The sequence below is a fragment of the Felis catus genome, chromosome A2 (genome assembly GCF_018350175.1).
Source record: "Felis catus isolate Fca126 chromosome A2, F.catus_Fca126_mat1.0, whole genome shotgun sequence".
Taxonomy (NCBI): domain Eukaryota; kingdom Metazoa; phylum Chordata; class Mammalia; order Carnivora; family Felidae; genus Felis; species Felis catus.
Window position 1 is genome coordinate 153678546 of NC_058369.1, and position 27777 is coordinate 153706322.

Below are 27777 nucleotides of genomic sequence, written 5' to 3' on the forward strand. Positions count from 1 at the left end.
GTAGGTATTTCATTCAATTGCCTCAGAAATTGAAATCGACTTTTTACTATTTCTATCTGCCTGTTCACTGTTCACGATAGACATCAATCATGTCCACGCCTTCTCCCAAAATAACATGCACAGCATTCCCACTGTTAGACATTGAATTCGATTTACTGAATTCAATTTTGTTTTGAATCTGAAGACAGAATTGTTATTGATTTGTATCTGATTTAGCATTTTGCTTTCAATATGAGATTTTTAAAAGTTGGCTGTAAATAAAATTCTAGGCAAGTATGCATTCTGGCTGGTTAAAAATAAAATTTACGGCCCTGTTATCAGATTCTGGGCTCCAGCAAGGTCTTCTTGCCCTCAGATGTATACCAGGATCATGCCAAGTTTGGGAGAATGTGAAGAAACTGTTTTGTTCAGGAGAGCAATCGGCAGTTGGCTTTTTTGGTACTGAGTGAGACCACCATGTGTTTTTCTCAGAAATGAATGAAGATGTACACAAGGCGGGTCACTTCTCCAAGTCTGCGGAACAATGAGCAGATTATGAGGTTAAACACCACCCCGGTTTTTGTGTTAAGATGCTGAGAAAACTTCAGACACCATGACCTATGAGGCTTATGTGGAGGATATTTTGGTCCACTGTTTTGTTTTGTCTTAAAGATTTTATTATTTTTTTTAACGTCTATTTATTTTTGAGAGAGAGAGAGAATGAACAACTGGGGGAGGGGCAGAGAGAGAGAGGGGAACAGAGGATCCAAAGCAGGTTCTGTGCTGACATCAGAGAGCCTGATGCGGGGCTCAGACTCGCAAACCGTGAGATCATGACCTGAGCTGAAGTCAGACACTTAACTGACTGAGTCACTCAGGCACCTCTAAAGATTTTATTTTTAAGTCATCTCTACACCCAACGTGGGGCTTGAACAAACTCAACCTCAAGATGGAGTCTCCTGCTCTACTGACTGAGCCAGCCAGGCGCCCCAAGGTGCAGTGTTATTCTATAAAATACTACAGTGGAATTTTAAAAAGTTATTTTTAGTACTTTAAACTAATTTTCACAGGCTTGACACATACTATTGCAAGAGTTCAATTCTCCAGGATACAATGAACCTCCCACTGTCTCCCATCATCTCCAATTTGCATTCAGAGATGGCAGCTTTCCAAGCCATCCTGGATAAAGCCATGTGGAAGGCAGCCAGCTCAACAGGAGCAAACAAACCTCTCACCTCCAGCTTCCCAAGGGCAATTCTCGTTGAAGAACCCTAAGCTGGGGGGTGGGGGGCAGGTAGGGAGTAGCAAGGAGCCAGGTGGACAAAATCTGTGGGGTGGAAGGAATCTGCATGTAAGGCAAATCAGATTTCCATGATGGTCTAAGGGTGACAACATTAATTTTTTTTTTTTTTTTTTACCCAGAGATATTTAACTTAGCATTTAATGTGATTTACATAAATTATCTTTATGTGCATCTATGGGTTTCAATGAAACCCAAGGAGATAATGTGAGTTGGCCAAAGTCACATTGGAGTTCTTCAAACCCTCATCAGCAAGACTGCCTTGGATACTGAGACGATATACTAAGTCACAGAATCAGAGTTAGATGAGACCTTAGAGGCCAATGGGTTCCATCTCTCTCCTCCTCCCCTCCCCTCCCATCTTTCCCTTCTCTCTCCTCTTCCCTCCCCCCTTCCCTTTCCTCTCTCTTTCTCTCTCTCTCACACACACACTTTCCCACACTTCAAGAAGGATGTGTCCTTGCTCAGTGACCTCCAGTAAATGATGTTCATCACGCCGTGAGAGAGCCCTTTAAAATCCATACATAATAAAAATGTTCAGAACTTATGACTTATTGCTGATAATTTGCCTGACAGAAAATAATTCAAAGAAAACAAGACTAGAAAACAGTCTGGAAAATAGTTGCTTCTAATAATTTGCTATGCTAGATAATGTAACATATTGGAAAAAGACTGCTAACAAAGAACAGGGGAAAGGTAAGATAACATTGTGGGATATTAGATAGATGTAAAATGATAACCATGAGAACTATGTGGAAACTTTCTTGTTGGTCAAATTATGAAATATTAAAAATATAAATAAAGGGGCACCTGGGTGGCTCAGTCAGGTAAGCATTTGACTCTCGATTTCAGCTCAGGTCATGATCTTGTGGTTCATGGGATCAAGCCCCGTATCCAGCTCCTTGCTGATAAGACAGAGCCTGCTTGGGATTCTCTCTCTTTGACCTTCCCCCATTCACGCTGTCTTTCTCTCTCCCTCAAAATAAATAAACAAACATTTTTTAAAAGTCTCTATAAAAAAATAAATATAAATATAGTTTTGTTTTTTCAATGTTGGTTTCCGAGGACAATGGCATGTATTCTCAAGGTGGACACTGGGGATCTAAACTGACCCAGGAGTTCTGAAAAATAATTTAAAATACAAAGGAGTCCCTTTAAATCTACTCAGATCATTCACCTCAGTAATTTTACTTCTAGGAATTTATTCCAAGGAAGTAATCTGAAAATCAGACAACTTATACACAAAAGGTATTTAGCCCATCATTAATTATAATAGCAAAACATCAGAAACAACCAAACATCAACACTAGAGAAATGGACAAATTATGGTAGATCCATAGAAAAAAAACATTATGCAAAAAAAAATATCTAGCCCCTTCCACCATGTGAGGATACAATGAGGATTCTGTAACTCGGCAGATGGAGGGCACTCACCCTACCAAGCTGATACCCTGATCGCCAACATCCACCTCCAGAATTATGTACATCATATTTAGACAATAATGATGAACAAATCAGCAATTCCTTTATTGAAATGTTAAAGGAGGGGCACCTGGGTGGCTCAGTCGGTTGAGCATCTGACTTTGGCTCAGATCATGATCTCACAGTTTGTGGGTTTGAGCCCCATGTCAGGCTCTGCGGTGACAGCTCAGAGCCTGGAGCCTGCTCCGGATTCCGTGTCTCCCTTTCTCTCTGCCCATCCCCCACCCATGTTCGTTCTCTCTCTCTCTCTCTCTCTCTCTCTCTCTCTCTCTCTCTCTCTCTCTCTTTCTCTCAAAAATAAATAAACATTAAAAAAATATTTTTAAAGAAAAAGAAATTTTAAAGGAACCGGGAGTGACAACCACAAAAATTTTAAAAGAACCAAGTGTAACTGAGTTGCCAAAGGGGGGAAAAAATGTTTTTAGTAAAGAAATGAACTCGGATACATGGAAGCTATAAGATAAACAAATAATAAATTATACAAGAATTTGGGGAAAATATGTCTATCTAGACAGAAAATCATGGACAAAAATGAATTTTTAATGACACAAGATAACGTCTGTGATAATGCTAAAGAAGGAAAACAGGGGGCACCTGGGTGACTCAGTCAGTTAAGCATCTGACTTCAGCTCAGGTCATGATCTCATGGTTCATGGGTTGGAGCCCTGCATCAGGCTCTGAGCTATCAGCACAGAGCCTGGAGCCCTGCTTTGGACTCTGTGTCTCCCTTTCTCTCTGGCCGTCCCCTGCTCATGCTCTCTCTCTCTCAAAAATAAATAAACATTAAAACTTTTTCTTAAAAAATAAAGAAGGAAAACAGGATAGAACATTACATATATACATTATGTCCCTGTACTAGGTAAAAGAAAAGGCATAGGAAAGAGCCTGGAAGAAATGTCATCTAAATGTTGAAGACTGTTTGAGTAAATGCATACTAATCTTGAGCAACATGATGAGGAAATGTGTGTACCTTAATGACAAGTGTGTGTATGTGTTTGTGAATTAGATACACTGTCTTCTAAGTTTTAGTCCAACATGTAAAGAACTTGGAACTCTGTTGTAAGGTCCTTACACTACTTGTAAAGCAGTACGGTGTCATCTGCGAATGGACTTGTATTAGTCATAAGTGTATATTGCTAATTCTAGGGTAACTGCTTAAAATAGTAAAAATTGATATGCTAAGAGAAGACAGAAATGGCATGATATAAAATGCTCAAAAAACCAGAGGAGGCAGAAAAAGAAGGGAAGACAAGAAAACAAAAACAAGGAACAAGGTCAGTAGATGAAAATAGTAAAAAATAGAGTAATAATCACTTTAAATGTGAATGGTCTAAATACACCAAATAAAAGACAGAGACTATGAGAATGGATTAAAAAAATAAGACCCAGCTATATATTGTCTACAAGAAACCCACTGTAAATATAAAGACATAGATAAAATTAAAGAGATGGAGAAAAATATACCATACTAACACTAGTCAAAAGAAAGCTACAGTAGCTACACTAATTTTATACAGAGCAGACTTCAGAGCAAGAAAACTGATCAGAGATAAAGAGGAGTATTACAGAATGATAAAGGGGCAAATTTTCCAAGAAGACATTAACAATCTATAATGTGTAAACTCTTAGCAATAGAGCAACAAAATGTGTGAGGCAAATACTGATAGAACCACAAGAAGAAAACAGATGAATCCACTATTACAGTGGAGTCTTCAACACCCCTCTATCGGTAACTGACAGACCCAGCAAGCAGAAAATCGGTAAGGACATAGTTGAACTGAACACCACCATCAATCAACTGGATTTAATTGACATATATAGACTACTCCATCCAACAACAGCAGATGATACATTCTTCTCAAGCCTACATGTAATATTCACCAAAAATAGACTACATTCTGGACCATAAAACACACCTTCACAAATTTAAAATAATAAATACTACTATGTCACTCATTCATTATGTTACCCCAAATAACAGACACTAATAACCTGAATATATCTTACCAGCCACGTAAAATGAACCGGAGTTCATCTTTAAACAAGCACAAGGTTAGACAACTTAATGTGAAATCAAATAATGTTTTTGCTACCTACTAAAAACAATCCCTGAGCTTACAAATTGAAGGAAATGGTAGCATATTCACTTGCAATTTTTTTTTTTTCAGAATCAAAAATTCACTGACCTGAATCTGTTTTCTGCTCTGTTTTCTCTCCTTTGCACAATGGAACAATATCCCTGCTCTTCCGAAGGCTAATCTCCCCACTATGCTCTGAATCCCAGCATCTCTCACTTTCTTCTCTGTCTTCTGCATTAACAGTAACAACTTCCCCCAATTCCGTGGATCATCCCCATAAGCAGGCAACACATCTGGTACCTGTCATTTTAAGGTTTCCAGTTAGCAAATAAAAATACACATCTAAATTTGAATGTCAGATAAGCAACAATATTTTTGTATGTGTGTCCATGCAATATTTAGGACATACCTAAACTAAAAAAAGTATCCCGTGTTTATCTGAAATTCAACTTAATTGGTTTCCCTGTATTTTATTTGGCAACTTGTATGTCATTTACCCTACATCCCTACCTTTCAGTAACCACCCCATTTCTCTGCATCCCTTCTCAGCAAAATATCTGAAAAGAACTGTCTAAATTCACTTGTCTCTCCATTCCCATCTCCTAGTCTTCCTTCATTCCCCCTCCAACCTAGCTTCTTTCTCCAGGACTCCACACACAGACTGCTCCTGTAAAGGTCCTCATGATGCATTCACGTGCCGGTAGTATTTCCATACACACTAGTCCAGTGCAGTGAACGTATTTGCTGTTCCATGACATTCTTAACACTGGAGCTGAGATTGCTTTTATACACAAGTGATATGCCACGTTCTAACTGCAGAAGGGTATTTATAAGCCATTAAACCTTATTCATAGTTATTTTTCCCAGACATACAAAACAATATTCTCCCCCCCCACCCCACCCCCGCCCCATGGTGTGGGGGATGGAGTATTTCCCCATTGTACTAACTCTGGGGAAAGCCTGAGCTGGTTTTGGGCAGTCCCTCCTCCATAGCACCATCTCTCCTCCAGGGTCCATATCCTCAACTTCTACCTTATCAGTTCATGAAAGTCTTAGAAAAGGACTGAGTGAGCTGGAAGGTCTCAGGGCCCAGACATGCCACCCTTCTGCTGGAGGCCACATGATGGTGGCGCACCCTTCTGCTGGAGGCCACATGGCCACAGTGCCATGGCAAACAGGTCCTCACCAGCGGCCAATGGGAAGGACTTCTAGAGAATGGTTTTTCTGCGTTGACCTATTAATTGTTCAGTTCTTTTGACTGGGCCAAGACTTACTACGAGGTATTAGTTCTGTCTTCCAAGATACTGTAAAGCAAATCAATCTCCCTTCTCAAGACAACTCTTCGGATATTTGAAGACAGCTTTGCTTCCTACAAAGCCTTCCCTGCTCATGCGAAACACCTAGGTTCTTCAACTCTTCCTCAAATGACATGGATTCTAATCTTGCCATTCTGGCTCCTCTTCTCCCAGTCTCTCCATCCAATTCATAAACATCCCTTTCCAAATTTGGCACCTATATTCTTCAAGTAACCAGCTGGGGAGGTGGAAATTCTTATATCCTCTCACTGGGTCAATATATTTGTTTGAAGTGTCTGAGGCTGGGTTGATCTTTCAAGTATCCCCAGCACTCCTAACATGCCCATTAACATCCTCAACTCTTTTCCTATTAAGTCCCGTTAGGCCATATTCCATATATATATGGGATACACACACACACACACACACACACACACACACACACACACACACAATTTTAATCCTAGAAGTAGGGCTTTAAACTTAGTAGGAATAAATGATATTTTTATTTATTTTTTGGCCTGTGTTTCTGATTGCCACCCATCACAATATCATCCTTCTAAATTTTGAAGCTTATAAAATTTAGTAGGTCACTCTGAACCCATTGATGTGAAGACCATACAAACTCTAATTTCTGAGTTCCAGGGGCCAGTAACCTCAGAAGGTGAAGCTTTAGTTATCTGGAAAAGGGTTGAGGCACAGAGAAATGTGTCAGAAACCACAGGTCATGGACCCTGCAGATAGAGCTGAGGCACTATTCCTGCTTCATTCTCCGTGTGGTCAATGGGTATGTAAGTGGCAGGGAGTAGAGACAGATGAAGGGCCAACCAGAGCAGGAAATGCATTGCGCAGAGTTGATGTGTATGCCTAAATTCACCAGTTAAAGAGAAGCCCCACTGTCAAGGAAAAGACATCAAAGCACACACTTTTCACAAGGGTCCCCCAAAAGCCATTTGTGGGCTGAAGTCTGTAAATTACTAGCATTAAGGCCAAGGGCCAGAAACAATATCACTTTCTGGACCAGAATAATGCTTTCTGCTACCCATGAAGTCCTCCAAGAGAGCTACAAACACCAGGCACAAAGCCCCTACAAAATTCCACGTATTGTGTCAGGGGACCCGTCGAGCAGTGCCCCCCACTGGTGTGCAGAATTAGGCACTAGCTGGGCCTCTCGAGGTCATGGTGCCATTTTCCTCCAACAGTTAGAAAACTACTGCTTGGGGGCGCCTGGGTGGCGCAGTCGGTTAAGCGTCTGACTTCAGCCAGGTCACGATCTCTCGGTCCATGAGTTCGAGCCCCGCGTCGGGCTCTGGGCTGATGGCTCGGAGCCTGAAGCCTGTTTCTGATTCTGTGTCTCCCTCTCTCTCTGCCCCTCCCCCGTTCATGCTCTGTCTCTCTCTGTCCCAAAAATAAATAAACGTTGAAAAAAAAATTAAAAAAAAAAAAGAAAACTACTGCTTGAAGACCCTCAGACACATCTCCCTGTGATGCTTTCCAGATTACCCCCAGCACCAATTCTAATCCTTTCGCCCCCCCCCCCTGCCCTCCCCCCACCCCATGCTTTGGAATCCAAATCAACAGCTTATTGTAATAGCAACTAGAAAGCAAATCAGTCCCAGTCACCAAATGAGATGAAATTGGCTGAGATACTTATTTTTTTAAAGACCAAAATTTACTAAAATCTTGACTGCAGTATTTCTGATGGTGGAGTTGTTTTTGTTTCCTTCTTTTTTTGCTAATCTGCATCTTGACCAGAAAAGGTAGAACAAAAAAGGTTAGGGCTAAAGGGCTACATACAGTAATAGGATGTTCTGATTTAAAATTTGGTTATGTCCTCTTTAAAAAAAAAACAAAACAACCGTATTCCTAATCTGTGTATAAAATTGGTCTCACAAGAAATCCAGAAATAACAGTATTGGAGAAATGTAAAGCAATCTAAAAACATACGGGCTCTTGGACTTCAAACCCAGGCAGTGAGGACTCCTGTCTCTTACACTTTAGGACAATCTAAGGGGGAATAGCTTCTTCTAGATTCTGCTCAAAGTAGACCATTCTTGCTGCTCTTTAAAAGCAACCACAGGGGTACCTGGGTGGCTCAGTCGGTTGAGCGGCCAGCTTCAGCTCAGGTCGTGATCTCATGGTCCATGAGTTCGAGCCCCGCATCGGGCTCTGTGCTGACAGCTCAGAGCCTGGAGCCTGTTTCAGATTCTGTGTCTCCCTCTCTCTGACCCTCCCCCATTCATGCTCTGTCTCTGTCTGAAAAATAAATAAATGTTAAAAAAAACTTTTTTTTTAAAAAAAAGCAACCACAGTGCACAACTACTGTTGGGAAAAAAAGACCAACATTCATTTGTACTGAAATGAGCAACCCCATTTCAGCTTTTAAGCCATTCTCTTTCTCTCTCTTTTAACTCTTTGTACTGTTTCCTTTAGAACGATCTCAAAATTCTGGGGTGCCTTGGCAGCTCAGTTGATTAAGCATCCAACTTCAGCTCAGGTCATGAACTCACAGTTTGTGAGTTCAAGCCCCGCATCGGGTTCTGTGCTGACAGCTTAGAGCCTGGAGCCTGCTTTGGATTCGGTGTCTCCCTCTCTCCATGTCACTCCCCGGCTTGTGCTCTCTTCTCTCTCTCTCTCAAAAGTAAATAAATGTTAAAAAAAATTTTTTTAAAAGAACAATCTCAGAACTTTAAGATGCTGAAAGAAAACCACTGATTTAAGGCATATCATCATTTCGCAGAATCAAAACCTAAGTATTTACACTACTGAATTTTCAAGACACTGGTATAAACCACCCATGACACAGCCACTCTAAAGCAAGTTAACAGTAAGTTTTCTAGACATGTTCTATTGTACGCTTCTGAATGCTATCCTTTGGCAAGAGTACAGCAAAACATCATTCAACTACACAAATGTGGGTTACCTGGACGTGGGGCTGTAATTTTTCAAGTCCTCAACACAGGAAAAATCAAGCCTACACTAGCCTCATTTATTCCTCATGAGGGTGCAGCAAGGAACGTTCAGGAGATCTTTAGAGGAACAAAGTTACTAAACAAATAGCAGGTGGTCCAACAACAATAAAAACATATCGTTAGCGTGACTATCTCAGACACTGGACCAAAGGCTCTCTCTCTTGGGAATGCTACAGTTTCTAGTTTTCTTTTTACCTTAAGCTACGCTTGGCAGGTATAATATGGAAGAGGAGACAGAGGGAAAAGAAATGCCAATTACAGTTTAAATTCGTATTCATGTCAACTCGGTGTTCGAGGTCTGGGCATGGGACCAGTCCGACCTTTCTCGTAAGCCTTAGCTACTTCTGGTAACTCCTTGTTCTTCTATAGTTTTGAAGCGATTTGCATGCGGACCATCGAAAATGCCTTAGGGGAACGAGGTGTGCAGTTAGTCTACCCTGTATTTTATTTTTTGTTTTTAATCTCAAGCTGTGTTTACTAAAGCATAAGGATCTGTTCATCAAAACTACCCCAACGACTGCTTCTTCAGCTATGTCAAAAACACCAGAGTATCTGGCCATTGTGCGTGCGTGTGTATGCTTTAAATTTCCTTTATTTTTCCTTCAAGGATTAATATTTGGTTTTGTCGAATGTGCTTCAACTTTCATAATATCCTATTCTGTTGCTTACTAGGCTTTTGTTTTCTCTTGAACATTAACCTCTTAATCATTTAAAACATACTTGAAGGTCTCTTTCATAGTGGTCTATTTTTTTTTTTTGATTTTTTAGGTCCAAACTCTCCTGTGGTTGCTCCTGTGACTTTTCCTTCATGAAGGTTTATTTTCACCCACGACTCGCAGCTGCTAACCACAGTTCCGACTTCAGCAAGAGCTGGCCGCCCAGAGGAGCACGGCAGGTGCTGGGCTGTGGGTGCCCATGGAAGGCTCACGTGAGCCTCTGCACAGGTCTAGGGGCTTGATCTGCATGAAACCTGTTGTAAAATTTTTAGATGATTTTAGATTTCAAGAGAAGCTGTAAAAATAGTGTTTCTGCATGTCCTTTACTGACATTAAGAGAAGTCTTAGTAATCCTAGTAAAGTTAGCAAAACCAACAAAATTAACCTTTGCACAATACCGCTGACTAGCCTAGGGACTTTATTTGGGTTCCACTGGTTTTTTTTTTTTTTTTTCCTCTAATGTCATTTGTTTTGTTCTCGCTGCTCCAGGATCCCATCCAGGTTTCCACATTTCATCTCGTTGTTATGTTCTACGGCATTTTGTTCCCTTGGCTTTCCTCCGTTTCCAGGCGTTGTCTTGGGTTTCATAAACAACTCCAGGTTGACCCTATTACCTTTCAAGATTGTGCAGACTTTGATCTTCTCATTTACCTTTCTAGGTAAAGGTAGAGTCCTAATCTTTTGTAGAGTCCTAATCTTTTAATTCCTAAATGAATCTGCAAGCATCAATTTGATTAGTGCAAAACACAGTGAGCAGAAGGGGGTGGGCACCAACCCAGGGGAGTGAAAACAATTCTGTGAATTCCACAGGCTGACGAGACTCCTTTCCACTTAATTCCTCAGAAAATCAAAGTCGTAGGTGTTCTCGCCAGGGCCACAAAAATTAGAGAAAAAGATCATCTCCTTCAACCATCACATTTCACAAATGAGAAAAATGATCACGTTACAAAGGAAAGAAACAGAAAAATATCATTTGACACCAATTCATAGCATTTATTGACATTTCCATTTAAAATGCTAGGAAAGCAGTATAAATTGTAAACATGGAAACCAAACACTTGCATAAATTATTTCAAAAACTCTACAGCACATTAGAAAACAGTGCAGCTAATTGAAGGGTAGAAACATAACTGACAAATAGAAGGGAAGGTTCGATTACTAAATCATATACCCACACTGAAATTTAAGTGCCCGTTTGAGACCAGCAAACCATGATTGTCAAGTTCAAGTTGCAGTATTGATGCCACAAGTGGCCTCAATTGACTCTGCGTATTTTCGTACATTATCACTCACAATCCAGGAAGGAGAGTGCAGGAAGAGTCAGAGGAACGTGGACCTTGACAAAGTAGGAGGAGACAAGCAGGTATCCCAGAACGGCTCTGCTGAGCCTCCTTTCTTGCAAGGGTAATGAGCCCCATCTCCATGCTCCTTCGAAGATGCTCTGGAGGAGGGCTAAGCAGAGTGTATACCCCTTCCTGAAATGAGCCCTCTGGTGCTTAGAGCAAGTGCGTTAATCGGTGAAAGCCTCCTTCTTTCCCCCCATGAACAAGAGGAACAGCACAGGGTGTCTGGCTTGAACTTGGCCCTGTGCTCTTCCTAACTTGCACACTTAGGTTGTCAAGTCACGAATACTTGAATCAGGGGCATGAGACCCTTCACGACGCTCCAAGTTGTCCAGAAAGTTCTCGTGGAATCAGGGACCAAGCGACTCAAAATCTCTGTCCCTTCTACTATTCACTCTTTCTTTAAATGTGAAGTGGCCCCAGGGCAGAGCAACCCAGAGGAAGAAAGGCAAAGCAAGGAGCCTGCATAACTACCCTGTGGGAAACTAATTTGGACTAGACCACCTCAGCTTAAGACATTCATTCCTTCTCTTACTTGCTTGCGGGTTCCTAACTTTGTTTCATGTTTCCAAAGGCATTTAAAATGCTTTTCCTAAATTTCAATGCTGCTGCGTGTTCTTAAGATAAATTCTCAAATGTACTGTTAACACACACAAGCATGGAATTAGGATCGTACCGTGAGGTTTCAGTTTTCAAGTCTTTTTAATACTAGAGAGAGGAGTCCTAAACACTGAAAGTTGCCTCCAAAAATATCAAAAGAAACCTGAAATATACACACCCCTTATTCATTAGGTAGTAAGTGTGAGCCTGTTACATTTTATGAGTATGTTACAGCAGTTGCTCTTAGAAACCCCTCTCACCTGTTACAAGAATATCCATTAATGCGTTGGATTAAATGTCAGAATGAAGTTCAAGTTACCATCCCATAAAAATGCATTTTGTGATCAAATGGTCAGTGTGCAGGTACAGAAGCAGACCCCCTCACCCTCCCGCCGGGACAAATGTGGATAAGCAGGCTCTGGAGACTGGCTTTGGAGGTAGAAATGGAATGGCTGCAACTCACCTCGAGCAGAGGTAAGTGTGGTACTTAAGACTGGAAGCCCCCTTCTCCCCTGCTCAGAACCTCAACCAGCTTTCCTTTCAACCAGCAAATTCATTCACGTCTGAGAATCCAGTAGGAAAGGGGACGGGAAGTTCATGTAATGATTAACGTGTGAATTACTGCAAAAGCAAATCGGTGTCCGAGTGACCGGTTTGGCCACTGGAGCACTAAGAAGTGCGAATACAGTAAACACTGACCCTGTACGCAGTTAAATGGGAGGCTCAAGAAGCACAGCATTACCTGTTTCGGCCCAAAGCCTTCAGGTGCCCCTCTCACCTGTGCTTTGCATCACAGGCCTCACGCCCTGAAAAGTCCGGTTGGCAAAACCCGCTTAGTCTGCTGCTCAAAAGTCGTATGCCACCAAAATCAAACCATATTCTGAAATTAAATAAAATCTGGAGAAAATTGTGTAGGTAGCTACAAAGAAGTGGAATGTATTTATTTATAACCTACTCTGCTCCACAAAGGATTCAATGTGGTTTTACGGCTGACCACTGAGATCGGCTCTACGCCATAAACCTTGGTGGAATTCTTGCAATATTTTCATACTTTGTAATTGGTTCCTCCAGCAGTTCTTGGTACCTTTCTCTTCCCTCCTCCAGACTGGATCTCTTGCTGAGCAGACCTTCTTCGCGGACCTGGCCATTTTCTTGCTGTACTACTGCAAACCCGTTCTCACAGTCCCATTTCCTCCTCTTGTTTTATTAAAACTCCTTACAGAGTGTGGTTAGGGATCCTGTCCTCATACTGCAGCAGATCAAGTTCATGTTCAATGACAGCTTCGCCCACTTTCTACGTCCTTCCTCAGGCCTACTCCCAGCTCTTTCCTTGCCATCTCACCAGCTCCCCCGTCTTCATTACAGTAGCTTCTCAAGTGGGCTTCTCCCCAGAACCCCGTGGTTTCCAAAGTGCAACTTCCCTTCTCCTGAGTACCCAACGCACTGGTGTATTTTCAATGAATCTTTCTGACGTTCACACCACATTATGTATCTGTATCTTCTTCTGTCTTTTATACCCATCTGTGCTATCTGCCTTAGACTCTAAGATCTCAGAATACAGGGCTCATGGTGACTTTTTTGGTGCTACAAACAGCAAAAAATCATGAGCAGAAAGATGTTTGATAAACACTGTTTTGAAATTAATGGCAACGGAAGCGAATTTAAAGCAAATCGGGAGAGAAGAAGAGACACACGGAGACCTTAGTTTCGCTCTGGTTACCTCCACGTGAATTCATTCACTGGTAGATGACAGCGTATCAGACTGTCCAATTCCAGTGCAATCATACAGATAACATCTTACATTTCACCAAGCTTTGTGCTCCCTCCTCAAAGGCTGTTTGCACATATGAGCACATGTGAATCTCAAAACAAGAAATTCTGGGAGGTGGGCAGGGGAGGTCTGTTCTCGTTCAGCTGATGAGGAGAATGAGGCTCAGGAACGGACCTGACACAGCAAGTTGGCGACAGAGTAGTCTCTGAAAATGATCATTTCTCCAACTCTCTCTAAAACTGTAACTCAACTTCATAGCTTGCGTTATTACCACTAGAACCTTCAAACTAAGGAAAAAGAGACACAAAATTTAACTTTTCATTTTAGAACTCCATGGCCACCCACGATCGACATGAGGACCTTTCTTTTAAGTAGATCACGTTAACTGAGCGTCCGGAGATCCATTTGGGTGTGGTGCTTCCCACAACAGTTAGTCTGTCCTGAGTTCTGTGACAGGTAGACTGCTGCAGGTGTTTAGAGAACACAAGTGCAGACCAAGTGTGGTTTACGACCAACTCACGAACGCTGTGATCCCACGGGCCTGCTCACACCACACCACACACCACCGGTTATCACATGTTATCTTTGGTCTTGACATTTGCTTAAAAGTGTATCAATTCTAAGCACAACAATACAGGTAGAATCCTTTCATGCTCATCTGAAAGGCATCAAGATCCCCTACTGCAGCTCCCTGGAGAACAGACATCTGGTTCTGTGATGGACACAGGAGGTAATGATTCTTAGTACACTGGGTACAAACACAACACTGAGCAGAACAGAAGGGAGCCTGTGTTTATTCCATTTGCTGTCACACAGTCTGAACTCACTGTAAGATGTCCCAAATAAAATTCTGCTTGGGTATCGGGGAAACCTGGTATTTCTGAATGACATGCAAAGTACTCCTCCATTTTGGGGAGAGTCTGGTATGTGACCAAGACTGAGAGGTAAGAAATCAAGCCCAGAGGGGTCTTCTCTCCCACACTCCTTGGAGCCTTTGAGGGCTGCCTGAAAAGGGGTCTCTGTTCCTTTAACATCCTCGAGAGACTTCCTCTCCTGCGCCCCTTCTCTTCCGGAGGGGCAGGGATGAAATGGCTACATTTAACTTCCCAGAAGCGAGATGCCCTGTATCGTAAGACCATCTGACAGACTTCAATGAGGAAGCGCTGAAACGATTCTGGCCCCCAGTGATTACATTCTGGAAACCTATTTCAGCTGTTGCAGGGTTCTTAAAATTTGATGCAGATTTTGATTCCTCAGAGTCCTGAATTCTGCCTGTTGATTTGTGGTTAGTTAAAAGTAATAGTTGATCTAATAAAAAAGGATTCAGAGTGGAAATCAGTTATCTGTTTTTCTTCTGAACTTCACTCAAGTACCAGAAAGCAGAACGGCCCTTATTATTATGATCCTTCCTCTAATCTGGGAAGTAGGGAAATGTTTACTTCAAGAGTGAATCTCAAGAGAGGCGATACCCTCTGTCAGGCCCCAAGGATGGAAGATGGTTTTAACAGTCACTCAGCGGTCGTGCACAATACAATCAGAAACTGGGAGCAACTCCCTCCTTTCCCTTGTGGTCCTCAAAGCTCCTCTTTACATTTCTTGATTTATTACAGAGAGGCTGGACTGAACTCCATTTCATTTCCAGGTCTTGAACGCAGAGAACGTGATTACTAGAAATGCACTCGTGCATAACAATCTGTTGGCCCTAGGAGTTTTCATAGACAATTTTTGCTCGTGGGAGATTTCTCATTCAAATGTGATTTGCGAGCAACTCATCAGCTAAGTGCAAGGATTAGTTATGACCTCCTGAAAGCCGCCTCCTCTAGCACTGGCCTTACTGATGGCATGCGCTGAGATGGGATGCTATTGGCAGTCACGTGCGCCCAATTAATTAAACAGCAAATACACTTAAGAATGTAAATCTAAACTTCGATATGTATTTTGAATAACCAAATAAATAGTTAACGTTTCCCCTCTCCGCGCTGGGAGGTTTTTTTGTTTGTTTTCTCCTCCCTAGGACAAAATGAAATCCTCAACATACTCTTCCACTGAAAAAGCCAAAGTTTGCATTTCACAGACATAAAGGTGAAGGGGGCCCTCGGAGCTGTAGCACCAGAAGTAGAAGGAAAAATGCAGATGATGGCTTCTTTTGGAATCATCAGGCTCTACAATCTATCATTTGGTTTCTCACTAGTAGCTTTGTAAATTCCCAAACAGTCTTAGTATTTTTGTTGTTAATATGACTATTAAAATAAGTTCCTATGGAGAAAAAGAGGAAAATCAAGCTGTTAATAAAATGTCTTCAAATCTCTTTTCTCAAAAAACAAAGCAGCAAGTTCATCATACAAACCAGTCTGAATCACATCTTCCCACAGAAACGCTGGATTCCAATAATCCCTAAACCATCTACACAATTTTCATCCTTTACCTTTAAAAAGGAGACTAATTTAGTGATTTTTGTTAGCTTAGTCTTATGGTTTGTCTTCATGAAGTGCTGCTGGCTTTTGGCCAAAAGTACGTAAATTTCGACTGAAACCCAAGTGGTCAAAAAATTGCCAACCGATTAAAAGCATCATGAGCTGTCATGTGACTTATGGCATCTTCTAAAATTGCAACTTGCTCCCTTACATGGGCGCCTAGCCCAGGAGATGCACATCCTCTTACAAACACCCACTCAGTTGATTTCCATTTAGTCTTGCTTCCACGGGAAGCAGATACTTGGCAAATCTGCAAGGCGAGGCCAATCAGCTGTGGAAGTTCTGCACGGCGGTCTGTTTCTGGGAAAGCCGGAGGAGCTCCTCGCGGATCGCTTTGATGAGAGAAGCCGAGGAGTGGCCGGGCTGGAGGTCTTCTGTGGAGCTGGTGGCATAAGCCAGCCCCGCGCCCTGCAGCCCCCTGTGTGGGAGGTTCCCAGGAGGAGCGGAGGGCTCCCTGCCTGAAGTCCTTGGCACCTGGAACAGCGGTGAGGAAGAATACTCCTGATGGCCAAGCATGTGCGTCTGAAAGAACATGGCAAACGTTACTGTATTTCCCATGTAAGAACAGGAGGGAAAGTCAAATTCGCTGGTGGTAGGTGTACTCCCAGGATGACTTCTGACCACTGCCCACCCACCCTGGCTCTCCAATCAGGCCTCAAGGTGGGATGAACAGACTGTGGAAGAAGTGCTGGAGGGGGAGCAGTACAATAAAGAAACCCTTGGACTTCACAGATGCCTAATCAATACTTGCTTAAAAGCAGACAGAAGGAATGATGAGGTTGGCCAAGTCTCTGGGCCCCTATGTGTGGAGGTCAGTGGTCCACTGGGAGAACAGGAAGGGACCTAGAGAGCTGGGGTCCCTTCCCTGGGGAGGTGAAAGGTCAAATGAGGGCATCTGAGAGCTGAAAGAGGTGAGCAAGTCCCTGCAGAGCAAATGACAAGAACTGCCTCTGCTCTGGGCCTGGAACTTTGGGAGGGTGTGCCTGTGACACATGCTGAGACCACAGAACACGCACAAGGTCACAAAATTGTTTTCCATTTTATTCATGTGTGTCTATTGACTTGTTCTGCAGACCTTTTTCTTTAAAAAGTTATCTGCACTGGGGTACCTGGCTGGCTCAGTTGGTTTAAGCGTCTGACTTTAGCACAGGTCATGATCTCGTGGTCTATGAGTTCGAGCCCCCCGTCGGGCTTTGCGCTGACAGCTCAGAGCCTGGAGCCTGCTTTGGATTCTGTGTTTCCCTCTCTCTCTGCCCCTCCCCTGCTCATGCTCTGTCTCTCTCAGTCTCTCAAAAATAAACAAACATTAAAAAAAAAAAAGTTATCTGCACTGGGGTACCTGGGTGGCTCAGTCGGTTGAGCGTCCAACTGTTGATTTTGGCTCAGATAATGATCTCAGGATTCGTGGGATCAAGCCCCATGTCAGCCTTTGCACTAAGAGCACAGAGCCTGCTTGGGATTCTCTGTTTCCCTCTCTCTCTGCCCCTCCCTACACACTCTCTCTCTCTCTCTCTAAAAAATAAACATTTTAAAATAGTTATCTGTACTGTAACACACGAGAGTTTTGCCTATATTTACATAATATAAATTCATTTGGCATTCATTTGACCAGAATTATACTTTTCAGTGATTTTTTTTCATATTTTTTCAATGAAAAATCTCTCTTCGGATGTACATATAAGTACTAAATCTGTGGTTTCACTTATGCTAAAAATTAGCCTAATGGTAAACATGGCGTTCAAGCTCTAGAATATTTCTACATTTCACGTTTCCAAACAGTGATAAAAGAGGCAGTATAAAGTGAACGCTAGATCTGATAGGAAAACACAAAGCACAGTAAAAAAATAAGCTGGGCACAATGAAGGCAGAAAAAGAAAAGTGTGAGCAAATGTCAAGTAGACACCTGAGATTCTAAGTATAAGAGCATATCTGATAGGGGAAAATTACATTCTGGAGTTAATTTTCTTTCTCTGAATAGTAGAACCATCTGGCCATGAAAAGAATTTAGAGTGTCTGCTGGAAAGACACATAAATGCATGTAAAAGTCTTGAGAAAAATGAAGGAAATCATTTGTGGAAATTACCTGTGCCCGTATTGACTCCATTCCTACAAAGGAGCAGTCAAAGCAAGGAGAAGCCTCTAAAAGAAACCCCATGCCTTGGAATGCTCCAACCTGTGAGATGACGGCAGAAGCATCTCGTGGGGGTCATAATGGATATGACGTTGATTAGCCCACAACAAAGCACAAATGGTGAGCAAGTAGGCACGTGAGATCATACACGTGTATACAACAGTAACACCAAAGATCAAGTCGAGATTTTAGTCACCTACAGGTTCACATTCACTACTTGAAAGTTAAAATCAGTGAGACAGAAAGCAGAATTGTGGTTGCCTGTAGCTGGGGGAGAGGCAAAGGGCACTTAGTGTCTGATGAGCACACACTTCCCATTTTACAAGATGAAAAATGCCAAGGAGATGGATGGGGGTGATGGTTGTGCAACATCATGAATGTATTTGAAACCACTGAACTGGGAACTGGGAAGGGTTAAGATGGTAAATTTTGTATTATGTGTGTTTTACCATAATATAAAAAAATTGGAAAAATTTTCAAAGTAGCTGTTACTTATAGGTCTCTGTCCAGATTTTAATGTAACGAACATCACCTTCGTTACTTTTTCTGCAAGGTTATTTTAAAAAATTCACTACTTTAAGTCTAAAATCTGCCTCAAGAAAGATGATACACTTTTGAAAAGTTCAATGCCAGTACTCTCCCCCTCTCGGTGGGTGGGAATTTATGATCTAAAAACTGCAGGCAAAAATACACTTATGGAGAAAAAAGTGAGGGAGTTAGTTACAACTTTTATGTATGTAGGTTTTAAAGAGCGATCCTCAAAGCAGAGGCAGAAGCAGCTAAATTAAGTGATTATTCCGTGATGACCCACACACAAGATACTCACAGCCTCTCTTCGGCCCGCTTCATCCTCCCCGTAGGAAGGCCAGCCTGGTCCCCCATACTGGCCGCCTCTGCTCGGTGGGATTTCCACTGGCTGGGCTCCAATTCTGCTTGCAATCCCCACCTGTGTCAGGTGCTGAATCTGGGAGCCTGAAGGAACAGAGCGGGCACTTGGGTCAACACTTGTTGAGAAGCGAAGTCGCCTGGCAAGACGCTTGGGTTTTGACTACAGATCTTCCTTACGGACAAGGGATACAAGCGTTGTTCAAACACGGCCCCAATTCTATCTCCAGAGGATGATACTTCCTAGGAAAAACGGACTGTGGATTTCTTGGTTCCTCTTACTTCCGTTTAATACGGTGCCTAACAGTGATGTCCTTATGTTTCTATATAGACATCAGGGGACGGGGAATAAAGGCTATAGCAGAGGGCCTTTCCACTCATTTCCAAGAGGTTATAAAGAAGGATGATCTTATTGATTCCAAAGAAAGAAGGGAAAGGTTTTGGAGAAAGCTGAAACCTGGCTCCTGTGTGCTCGTGTCTCTGAGACTCACGAGGAGAGAAAATACAGTATGTATTTGTTCTTAAAAGGCAGGGTGTGTATTTCTTTGATTTCAGAATGTTTACGTACATTTATGTTCACTATACTTACACTGTTTCCACAACTTAGGCATGTCATAATTAAAATTTTAAAGCCACCCACCCAGCCTCTTCAGGGAGCTGTGCTGATGGCAAAGCCAGGAGTCTCTCTACAGCTCATTCTCTACACGCAGACATGCTGTGGCCTCGGGGAGCTATGAAGGCCAGGCTGTAAATGACATATTTTCCTACTCCATCAACTTATGGCATCTGGATATATCCCTACTCCATAGATTAAGGGAGGCAAAAAAGTGACCTTTAAGCTCTGGGAAATCAAATACTTGTTCCCAAATGCTCCCAGGATCATCAAATCTGTCTATGCTGTGCAGACTGGCCCTACGAGGTTCAGAGATTTCAGAGGTAGGGAAGGCGGCCCTCTCCTTCTTCCAGCCTTCTCCTACTCTAGCTGTCAAAGTAACAGCCTCCATGAGCCAAATACATGTTTTTAAACAAAGGAATGCCACAGTTTCATTTGGATCTGTAATAACTAAATGCTAAAGGTCAGAAAAAACCCCTGCTAGGCTCCTGTCAGAGCAATGTACGCAGAAGAGCTCTTGCCAATTACTGAAGTTTCATAATATTGATTAAAATTATCAGGACCAGGGCACCTGGTAGGCTCAGTCAGTTAAGTATCCCACTTCAGCTCAGGTCATGATCTTGCAGTTTGTGAGTTCGAGCCCCACGCTGCACTGCCAGTGCAGAGCCTCCTTGGGATTCTGTCTCTCTGCCTCTCTCTCTGCCCCTTCCCCGCTTGCACTGCCTCTCTCAAAATAAATAAACAAACTTAAAAAAATAAAATTATTAGGACCATCAGTATGGTTTGCTCAACAGATACTGGTTGAGCAAATCCTGCAAAGAACAAAAATGCAGCACACTGTTCCCCAGCATTTACCAAGGTGCACACAGGTGCACAGACAGAAAAGCGTACCTTTGTGTTAAAAGTGCAATGGTAGTCGAAATCATAATTCAGACACAATTCTGTATCTTGCTTTGTTTACTTAACAATACGGCACGGGCTTTCCCCATGATTCAAGTGGGGCATCACGCCCAGGAGGCCTGGGTTTGCATTCCAGCCCCGGCAGTGACAGCCCTGTGACCTTGGGCAGCCGGCTACCACTCCCACTGAGCCCTGATGCCTCATTTCTCACATGGGGAAAAAACACCCACTTCATGATGTTATTTTCAGAATTGAAAGAGATAAAATAGGTCAAGTACCATAAACATAAGAGGCAATTGGGAAATCTTAAATCCTCTTTTTCTGATTCCTTTTGAGCTCTTCATTTTAAATAGCTACACACTTGGGGACTTCCAGAGAAGGTGGCGAAATAGAAGGATCTGAGGCTCACCTCGTCCCACACGGACACCGAGATAACACCCACACCAGTGGAAATAACCCAGAAAACGACCTGAAGTCTGGCAGAACAGACTCTCCACAACTAAACACAGTGGAGAGGCCATATCCAAAAGGGTAGGGAGGGCAGAGACATGGTCAGGAACCAAATGGACCCTCCAGATTGTCCTCAGGAGGGAGGGTCACTTCAAGTACAGAAAAGGGTGAGGAGCAGACCCCACACCAGGCACCCCAGGCACAGGGGACTCGAACTGGGAAGACAAACCCCTTTATCATTTGGCTTTGAAAAACCAGAGGAGCTTAACTTCATGAATTCTTACAATCAGTGGGGTTGAACACCCGAAACTTTAAAAACAAGCAGACTCAGGGGCGCCTGGGTGGCGCAGTCGGTTAAGCGTTCGACTTCAGCCAGGTCACGATCTCGCGGTCCCTGAGTTCGAGCCCCGCGTCGGGCTCTGGGCTGATGGCTCAGAGCCTGGAGCCTGTTTCCGATTCTGTGTCTCCCTCTCTCTCTGCCCCTCCCCCGTTCATGCTCTGTCTCTCTCTGTCCCAAAAATAAATAAACGTTGAAAAAAAAATTTTTTTAAAAACAAGCAGACTCAACTCTGGTAGTCAGAGGGCAAGAGGAAACTGAGTCCCCACCCTTAAAGAGACAAGACAACAGGGGCGCCTGGGTGGCGCAGTCGGTTAGGCGTCCGACTTCAGCCAGGTCACGATCTCGCGGTCCGGGAGTTCGAGCCCCGCATCGGGCTCTGGGCTGATGGCTCAGAGCCTGGAGCCTGTTTCCGATTCTGTGTCTCCCTCTCTCTCTGCCCCTCCCCTGTTCATGTTCTGTCTCTCTCTGTCCCAAAAATAAATAAACGTTGAAAAAAAAATTAAAAAAAAAAAAAAGAGACAAGACAACAAACAGCTCCACTTAGATACAGCATAGAAGCAGCAGTTTGAAAAATGCCTGGGATATAGAGGTGTCACTTCTCTGCCCTGCCCCTCAGCCTATATAGGTGACACCTGCGGGAACCAGTGCAGCACAAATACTCTCCACCGAGCTTGCTAACCGTGCACTGCACCCCTGCACTCTTCTGTGGACCTACCCCCTCCCACCCACCCTTAGCACCTCTCCAAAGTGGCTCCAGGTTCCTCCCAGGGCAGAAGTGAGAAACCTTGCTGATACCAGGCACCCTATTCCCGCATTCTCCTGCAGACACACCCCCTCCAAAATGCCCTTGGCAGGAGTCCATCCAAAGAGGCGCCCTAAGTGTGGCAGTGTGCCAGGAACCCTGAAAGGTTCCACTCTTTTTTTTTTTTTTAATTTCTTTTAAATCCTAACCATTTTCAACATGCTGTGCCACATATGTCTAGTTTTTCTTTCTTAGTGGTTCATGTTTTGGTAAAGCTTTCTTTGCCTCTGCAGATGTATTGATCTCTCTTAATATGTTACACCATCTTTGTTGTAAAAATACAAGTCAGAAGGCATAGTCCTTAATATTTCTAATTTTATTTTAATAAAGGGAATTGGTTTCCTGGCATGTAGCTAGCCAGGTCTTCTTAAAAAAAAAAAACAACAGGGGCGCCTGGGTGGCGCAGTCGGTTAAGCGTCCAACTTCAGCCAGGTCACGATCTCGCGGTCCGTGAGTTCGAGCCCCGCGTCGGGCTCTGGGCTGATAGCTCGGAGCCTGGAGCCTGTTTCCGATTCTGTGTCTCCCTCTCTCTCTGCCCCTCCCCCGTTCATGCTCTGTCTCTCTCTGTCCCAAAAATAAATAAAAATGTTGAAAAAAAAAATTAAAAAACAACAACAAAAAAAAAACAAACAAAAAACTCAACAGGATAAAAAATGAGAATAGATTAAGGGAACTCAGCAATACAATCAAGTACAACAAGATTTGCACTAGAAGGATCCCAGAAGGAGAGAGAGAAAATGGGCCAGAAATTTATTTGAAGAAATAATAGCTGAAAACCTCCCAAATCTGAGGAAGGAAATAAAAATCCAGATCCTGGAGGCACGGAGAGCCCTCCACAAAATCTACCCAAGGAGGTCCACAACAAAACACATAGTAATTAAAATGGCACAAAGTAGTGATAAAAAGAGAGTTTTAAAAACAGCAAGAGAAGGGGCGCCTGGGTGGCGCAGTCGGTTAAGCGTCCGACTTCAGCCAGGTCACGATCTCGCGGTCCATGAGTTCGAGCCCCGCATCAGGCTCTGGGCTGATGGCTCAGAGCCTGGAGCCTGTTTCTGATTCTGTGTCTCCCTCTCTCTCTGCCCCTCTCCTGTTCATGCTCTGTCTCTCTCTGTCCCAAAAATAAATAAAAAACATTGAAAAAAAAAAAAAAAAAAAAAAACAGCAAGAGAAAAGAAAACAGTTACATACAGGGGAAACCCCATAAGGCTATCAGTGGACTTTTCAACAGAAACTTTGCAGGCCAGAAGAGAGTGGCATGATATATTCAAAATGCTGAAAGGAAAACAAAAACAAAAACAAAACCTGCAACCGAGAAACACTCTATCTAGCAAGGTTATCATTCAGAATAGAAGGAGAGACAAAGAGTTTCCCAGACAAACAAAAGTTAAAGAAATTCACCACCGCTAAACTAGCCCTACAAGAAATGTTAAAGGGGATCTTTGAGTGGAAACAAGAGAACATAAGCACGAATAAGAAAAATAGGAAGCACAAAAGCTCTACAATTAAGCACAACCATAAAAATCAGTCAAGGGATTTACAAAATACAAGGATGGAAAATATGACACCATATACCTAAAACACGGGAGGGAGAGGAGTAAAAATTTAGTGCGTTCAACTAAATGGGTTCAACTTCAAGTGACGATCAACTTAATATAGACTGCAATATGCATAAGATATTCTATATAAACCTAATGGTAGCCACAAGGAAAAACCAGTAATAAATATGAAAAAATAAAGAGAAAGGAATTCAAGCATATCACTAAATTAAACCAGCAAACCACGAGATAAGAGAGTAAGAGAAGACGAAAACAGAAAAGAACTACAAAAATACTGTAAAACAAGTGACAAAATGACAGTAAGTACAAAGCTATCAATAATTATTTTGAACGTAAATGGACTAAATACACCAATCAAAAGATGCAGGGTGATAGAATGGATAAAAAAGCAAGACCCATCTATAAGGTGCCTACAAGAGACTCATTTCAGACCTAAAGACACATGCAGACTGAAAGTGAAGATATGAAAAAATATTTATCATGCAAATGGAAGTGAAAAGAAAGCTGGGGTGGCAATACTTATATCAGACAAAATAGACTTTAAAACAAAGACTGTAACAAGAGACAACAAAGGACACTACATAGTCATAAAGGGAACAATCCAACAAGAAGATATAACAATTACAAATATTTATGCACCCAACAAAGAAGCACCCAAATACAGGAAGCAGCTATTAATAAACATATAGGAAGTATCAATAGTAATACAATAACAGTAGGGAATTTAAACATGCCACTTACATTGTTGGATAGATCATCCAAAGAGAAAATCAACAAGGACACAGTGGCTTTGAATAACACATTAGACCACTTGGATTTAACATATATCAGAACATTCTATCCCAAAACAGAATACACATGTTTTTCAAGTGCACAAGGAACATTTTCCAGACTAGATCACAGGTTAGGACACAAAACAAGTCTCAACAAACTCAGAAAGAATGGAGCCATACCATGCATCTTTTCTGACCACAATACCATGAAACTAGAAATCAACCACAAGAAAAAAATATGGAAAGACCACAAATACACGAAGGTTAAATTCTTTTGAAGTGCACAAAGAACATTCTCCAGAATAGATCACAGGTTAGGTCACAAAACCAACAAGTCTCAACAAATTCAAAAAGACTTAAGTCATACCATGCATCTTTTCTGACCACAATACCATGAAACAAGAAATCAACCACAAAAAAAAAATACGGAAAGACCACAAATACATCGAGGTTAAATTACATGTTGCTAAACAATGAATGGGTCAACCAAGAAATCAAAGAGGAAATCAAAAAACACAGGGAGACAAATGAAAAAAAGAAAAAAAAACCACAATGGCCTAATATCTTTGGGATGCAGCAAAAGCTGATCTAAAAGAGAAGCCTATTGCAATATAGGCCTACCTCAAGAAGCAAGAAAAATCTCAAATAAATACCCTAAGCTTACACTTAAAGGAGTCAGAAAAAGAACAAACAGAACCCAAAACCAATGAAAGGAAGAAAATAATAAATATTAGAGCAAAAATAAATGAAATAGAAACTAAGAACATAATAGAACAGATCAATGAAAAACAGGAGCTGGTTCTTTCAAAACGCAAACAAAACTGATAAGCCTTTAAACCAGATTCATCAAAAAGAAAAAAAAAGACTCAAATAAACAAAATCAGACACAAAAGAGGAGAAATAACACCAACACCACAGAAATACAAAGGATTCTAAGAGATTACGAAAAATGTATATGCCAACAAATTGGATAACCTAGGAGAAATGGATAAATTCTTAGAAACAAATAACCTCCCAAAACTGAATCAGGAAGAAATAGAAAATTTGAGCACACTGATTACCAGTAATAAAATCAAGTCAGTAATCAAAAAGCTCCCAACAAACAAAAGTCTATGAAAAAATGGCTTCACAGATTAATTCTACCAAACATTTAAAGAATACTTATTCTTCTCAAAGTATTCCAAAAAACAGGAAGGAAAGCTTCCAAATTCATTCTGTGAGGTTAGCATTACCCTGATAAAGACAACACAAAAAGAGAAAACTACAGGCCAATATCTCAGATGAACATAAATACAAAATCCTCAACACAATATTAGCAAACCAAATCCAACAACACATTAAAAAACTCATTTGCCACAATCAAGTGGGATTTATTCCTGGGATGCAAGGGTAATTCAATACTCCCAAATCAATCAACGTGATATATCACATCAACAAGAGAAAGGATAAGAACAATATGATCATTTCAACAGATGTAGAAAAAGCATGTGACAAAGTAAAACATCCATTCATGCTAAGAACCCTCAACAAACTAGGTCTAGAAGGAAAATACCTCAACATAATAAAGGCCATATATGAAAACCCACAGCTAACATCACACTCAATGGTGGAAAACTGAGAGATTTTCCCCTAAGATCAGGAAGAACAAGACAAGAACGTTGACTTTCACCACCTTTTTTTTTTAGTTTATTTATTTATTTTGAGAGACAGGGAGAGGGAATGGAGGCGGGGCACAGATAGAGAGAGGGAAAGAGAGAAAGAATGCCAAGCAGACTCCCTGCTATCACTGCAGAGCCCAACAGGGGGCTTGAACCCACAAACCGGAGAGATCACGACCTGAGCTGAAATCAAGAGTCGGACGCTCAACCAACTGAGCCACCCAGGCTCCCCTCTCATCACTTTTATTCGACATTGTACTGGAATTCCTAGCTACAGCAATCAGACAACAAAAAGAAATAAAAGGCATCCAAATCAGTTAGAAAGAAGTAAAACTTTGACTATATGCAGATACCTACTAAACATAGAAAACTCTAAAGGCTCCACCAAAAAACTACTGTAACTGATAAATGAATTCAGTAAGGTCACAGGATACAAAATCAATACACAAAAATCTAGTGCACTTCCATACACTAATAATGAAGTAACAGAAAGAGAAGTTTGAAAAAAATCCCATTTACTACTGCACCGAAATGAATAAGACACCTAGGAATAAACTTAACTACAGTGGTGAATGATTTACATTCTGAAAACCATAAACACTGATGGAAGAAACTGATGACACAAACAAATGGAAAGATATTCCATGCTCCTGGATTAGGAGAATACTGTTAAAATGTCCATACTATCAACAGCAATATAGGGGTGCCTGGGAGGCTCAGTTGGTTAAGTGTCCAACTTCGGCTCAAGTCATGATCTCACAAGTCATGGATTTGAGCCCCACATCAGGCTCCTTGCTCTCAGCGCAGAGCCTGCTTGACATCCTCTGTCCCACTCTCTCTCTGCCCCTCCCCTGCTTGCATTCTCTCAAAACTAAACAAACATCAAAAACATTTTTCAACATAACTAGAACAAATAATCTTAAAATTGGTATGGAACCACACAAGACCCCAAATAGCCAAAGCAATCTTGACAAAGAAAAAAAAACAACAACTGGAGTTATCATAATCCCAGATTTTAAGATATACTAAAAAGCTGTGGTAATAAAAACAGTATGGTACTGGCACAAAAACAGACACAGATCAATGGTACAGAACAGAGAGCCGAGAAATAAACCCACAATTATATGGTCAATTATCCTTTAACAAAGGAAGCAAGGATATGCAATGGGAAAAAGTCTCTTCAACGAATGATGTTGGGAAAATTGGACAGCTACATGCGAAAGAATAAAACTGGACCACTTTCTCTACACAAAAATAAACTCAAAATGGATTAAAGATCTAAATGTGAGACCTGAAACCATTAACATCCTAGATGAGAGCACAGGCAGTAAGGTCCCTGACATTGGCCACAGCAACATTTTTCCAGCTATGTCTCCTGAGGCAAGGGCAAAAAAGCAAAAATAAACTATTGGGACTACGTCAAAATAAAAAGCTTTTGGGGGCACCTGGGTGGCTCAGTCAGTTAAGAGTCCAACTCTTGATCTTGGCACAGGTCATAATCTCACGGTTTGTGAGTTCGAGACCCACATGGGGGGCTCTGCACTGACAGCGCAGAGCCTGCTTGGGATTCTCTCTCTCTCCCTCTCTGTCTGCCCCTCCCCCACTTATGAGCACATGCATGTGCACACGCTTTCAAAATAAACTTAATAAAAAAGAGTA

The 27777-nt window shown here is 41.9% G+C and overlaps 2 protein-coding genes across 2 annotated transcripts in view; one reads left to right on the forward strand and one right to left on the reverse strand.

Moving 5' to 3' along the window:
* The window catches only part of TMEM213 (transmembrane protein 213), a 27046-nt gene extending 13488 nt beyond the window's left edge, over positions 1-13558 (forward strand). The window contains exon 4 of the mRNA XM_045052817.1: positions 9875-13558. The gene's annotated coding sequence lies outside the window, so the exon portion shown is untranslated. The remainder of the gene's footprint in view (positions 1-9874) is intronic.
* KIAA1549 (KIAA1549 ortholog) overlaps positions 10792-27777 on the reverse strand; it is a 150772-nt gene continuing 133786 nt past the window's right edge. Inside the window, exons 20-21 of the mRNA XM_045052641.1 lie at positions 18968-19113; positions 10792-16532 (exon numbers count right to left, since the gene is read on the reverse strand). Coding sequence (XP_044908576.1) covers positions 16278-16532; positions 18968-19113 — 401 coding nt within the window. The 3' untranslated portion in view covers positions 10792-16277. The remainder of the gene's footprint in view (positions 16533-18967; positions 19114-27777) is intronic.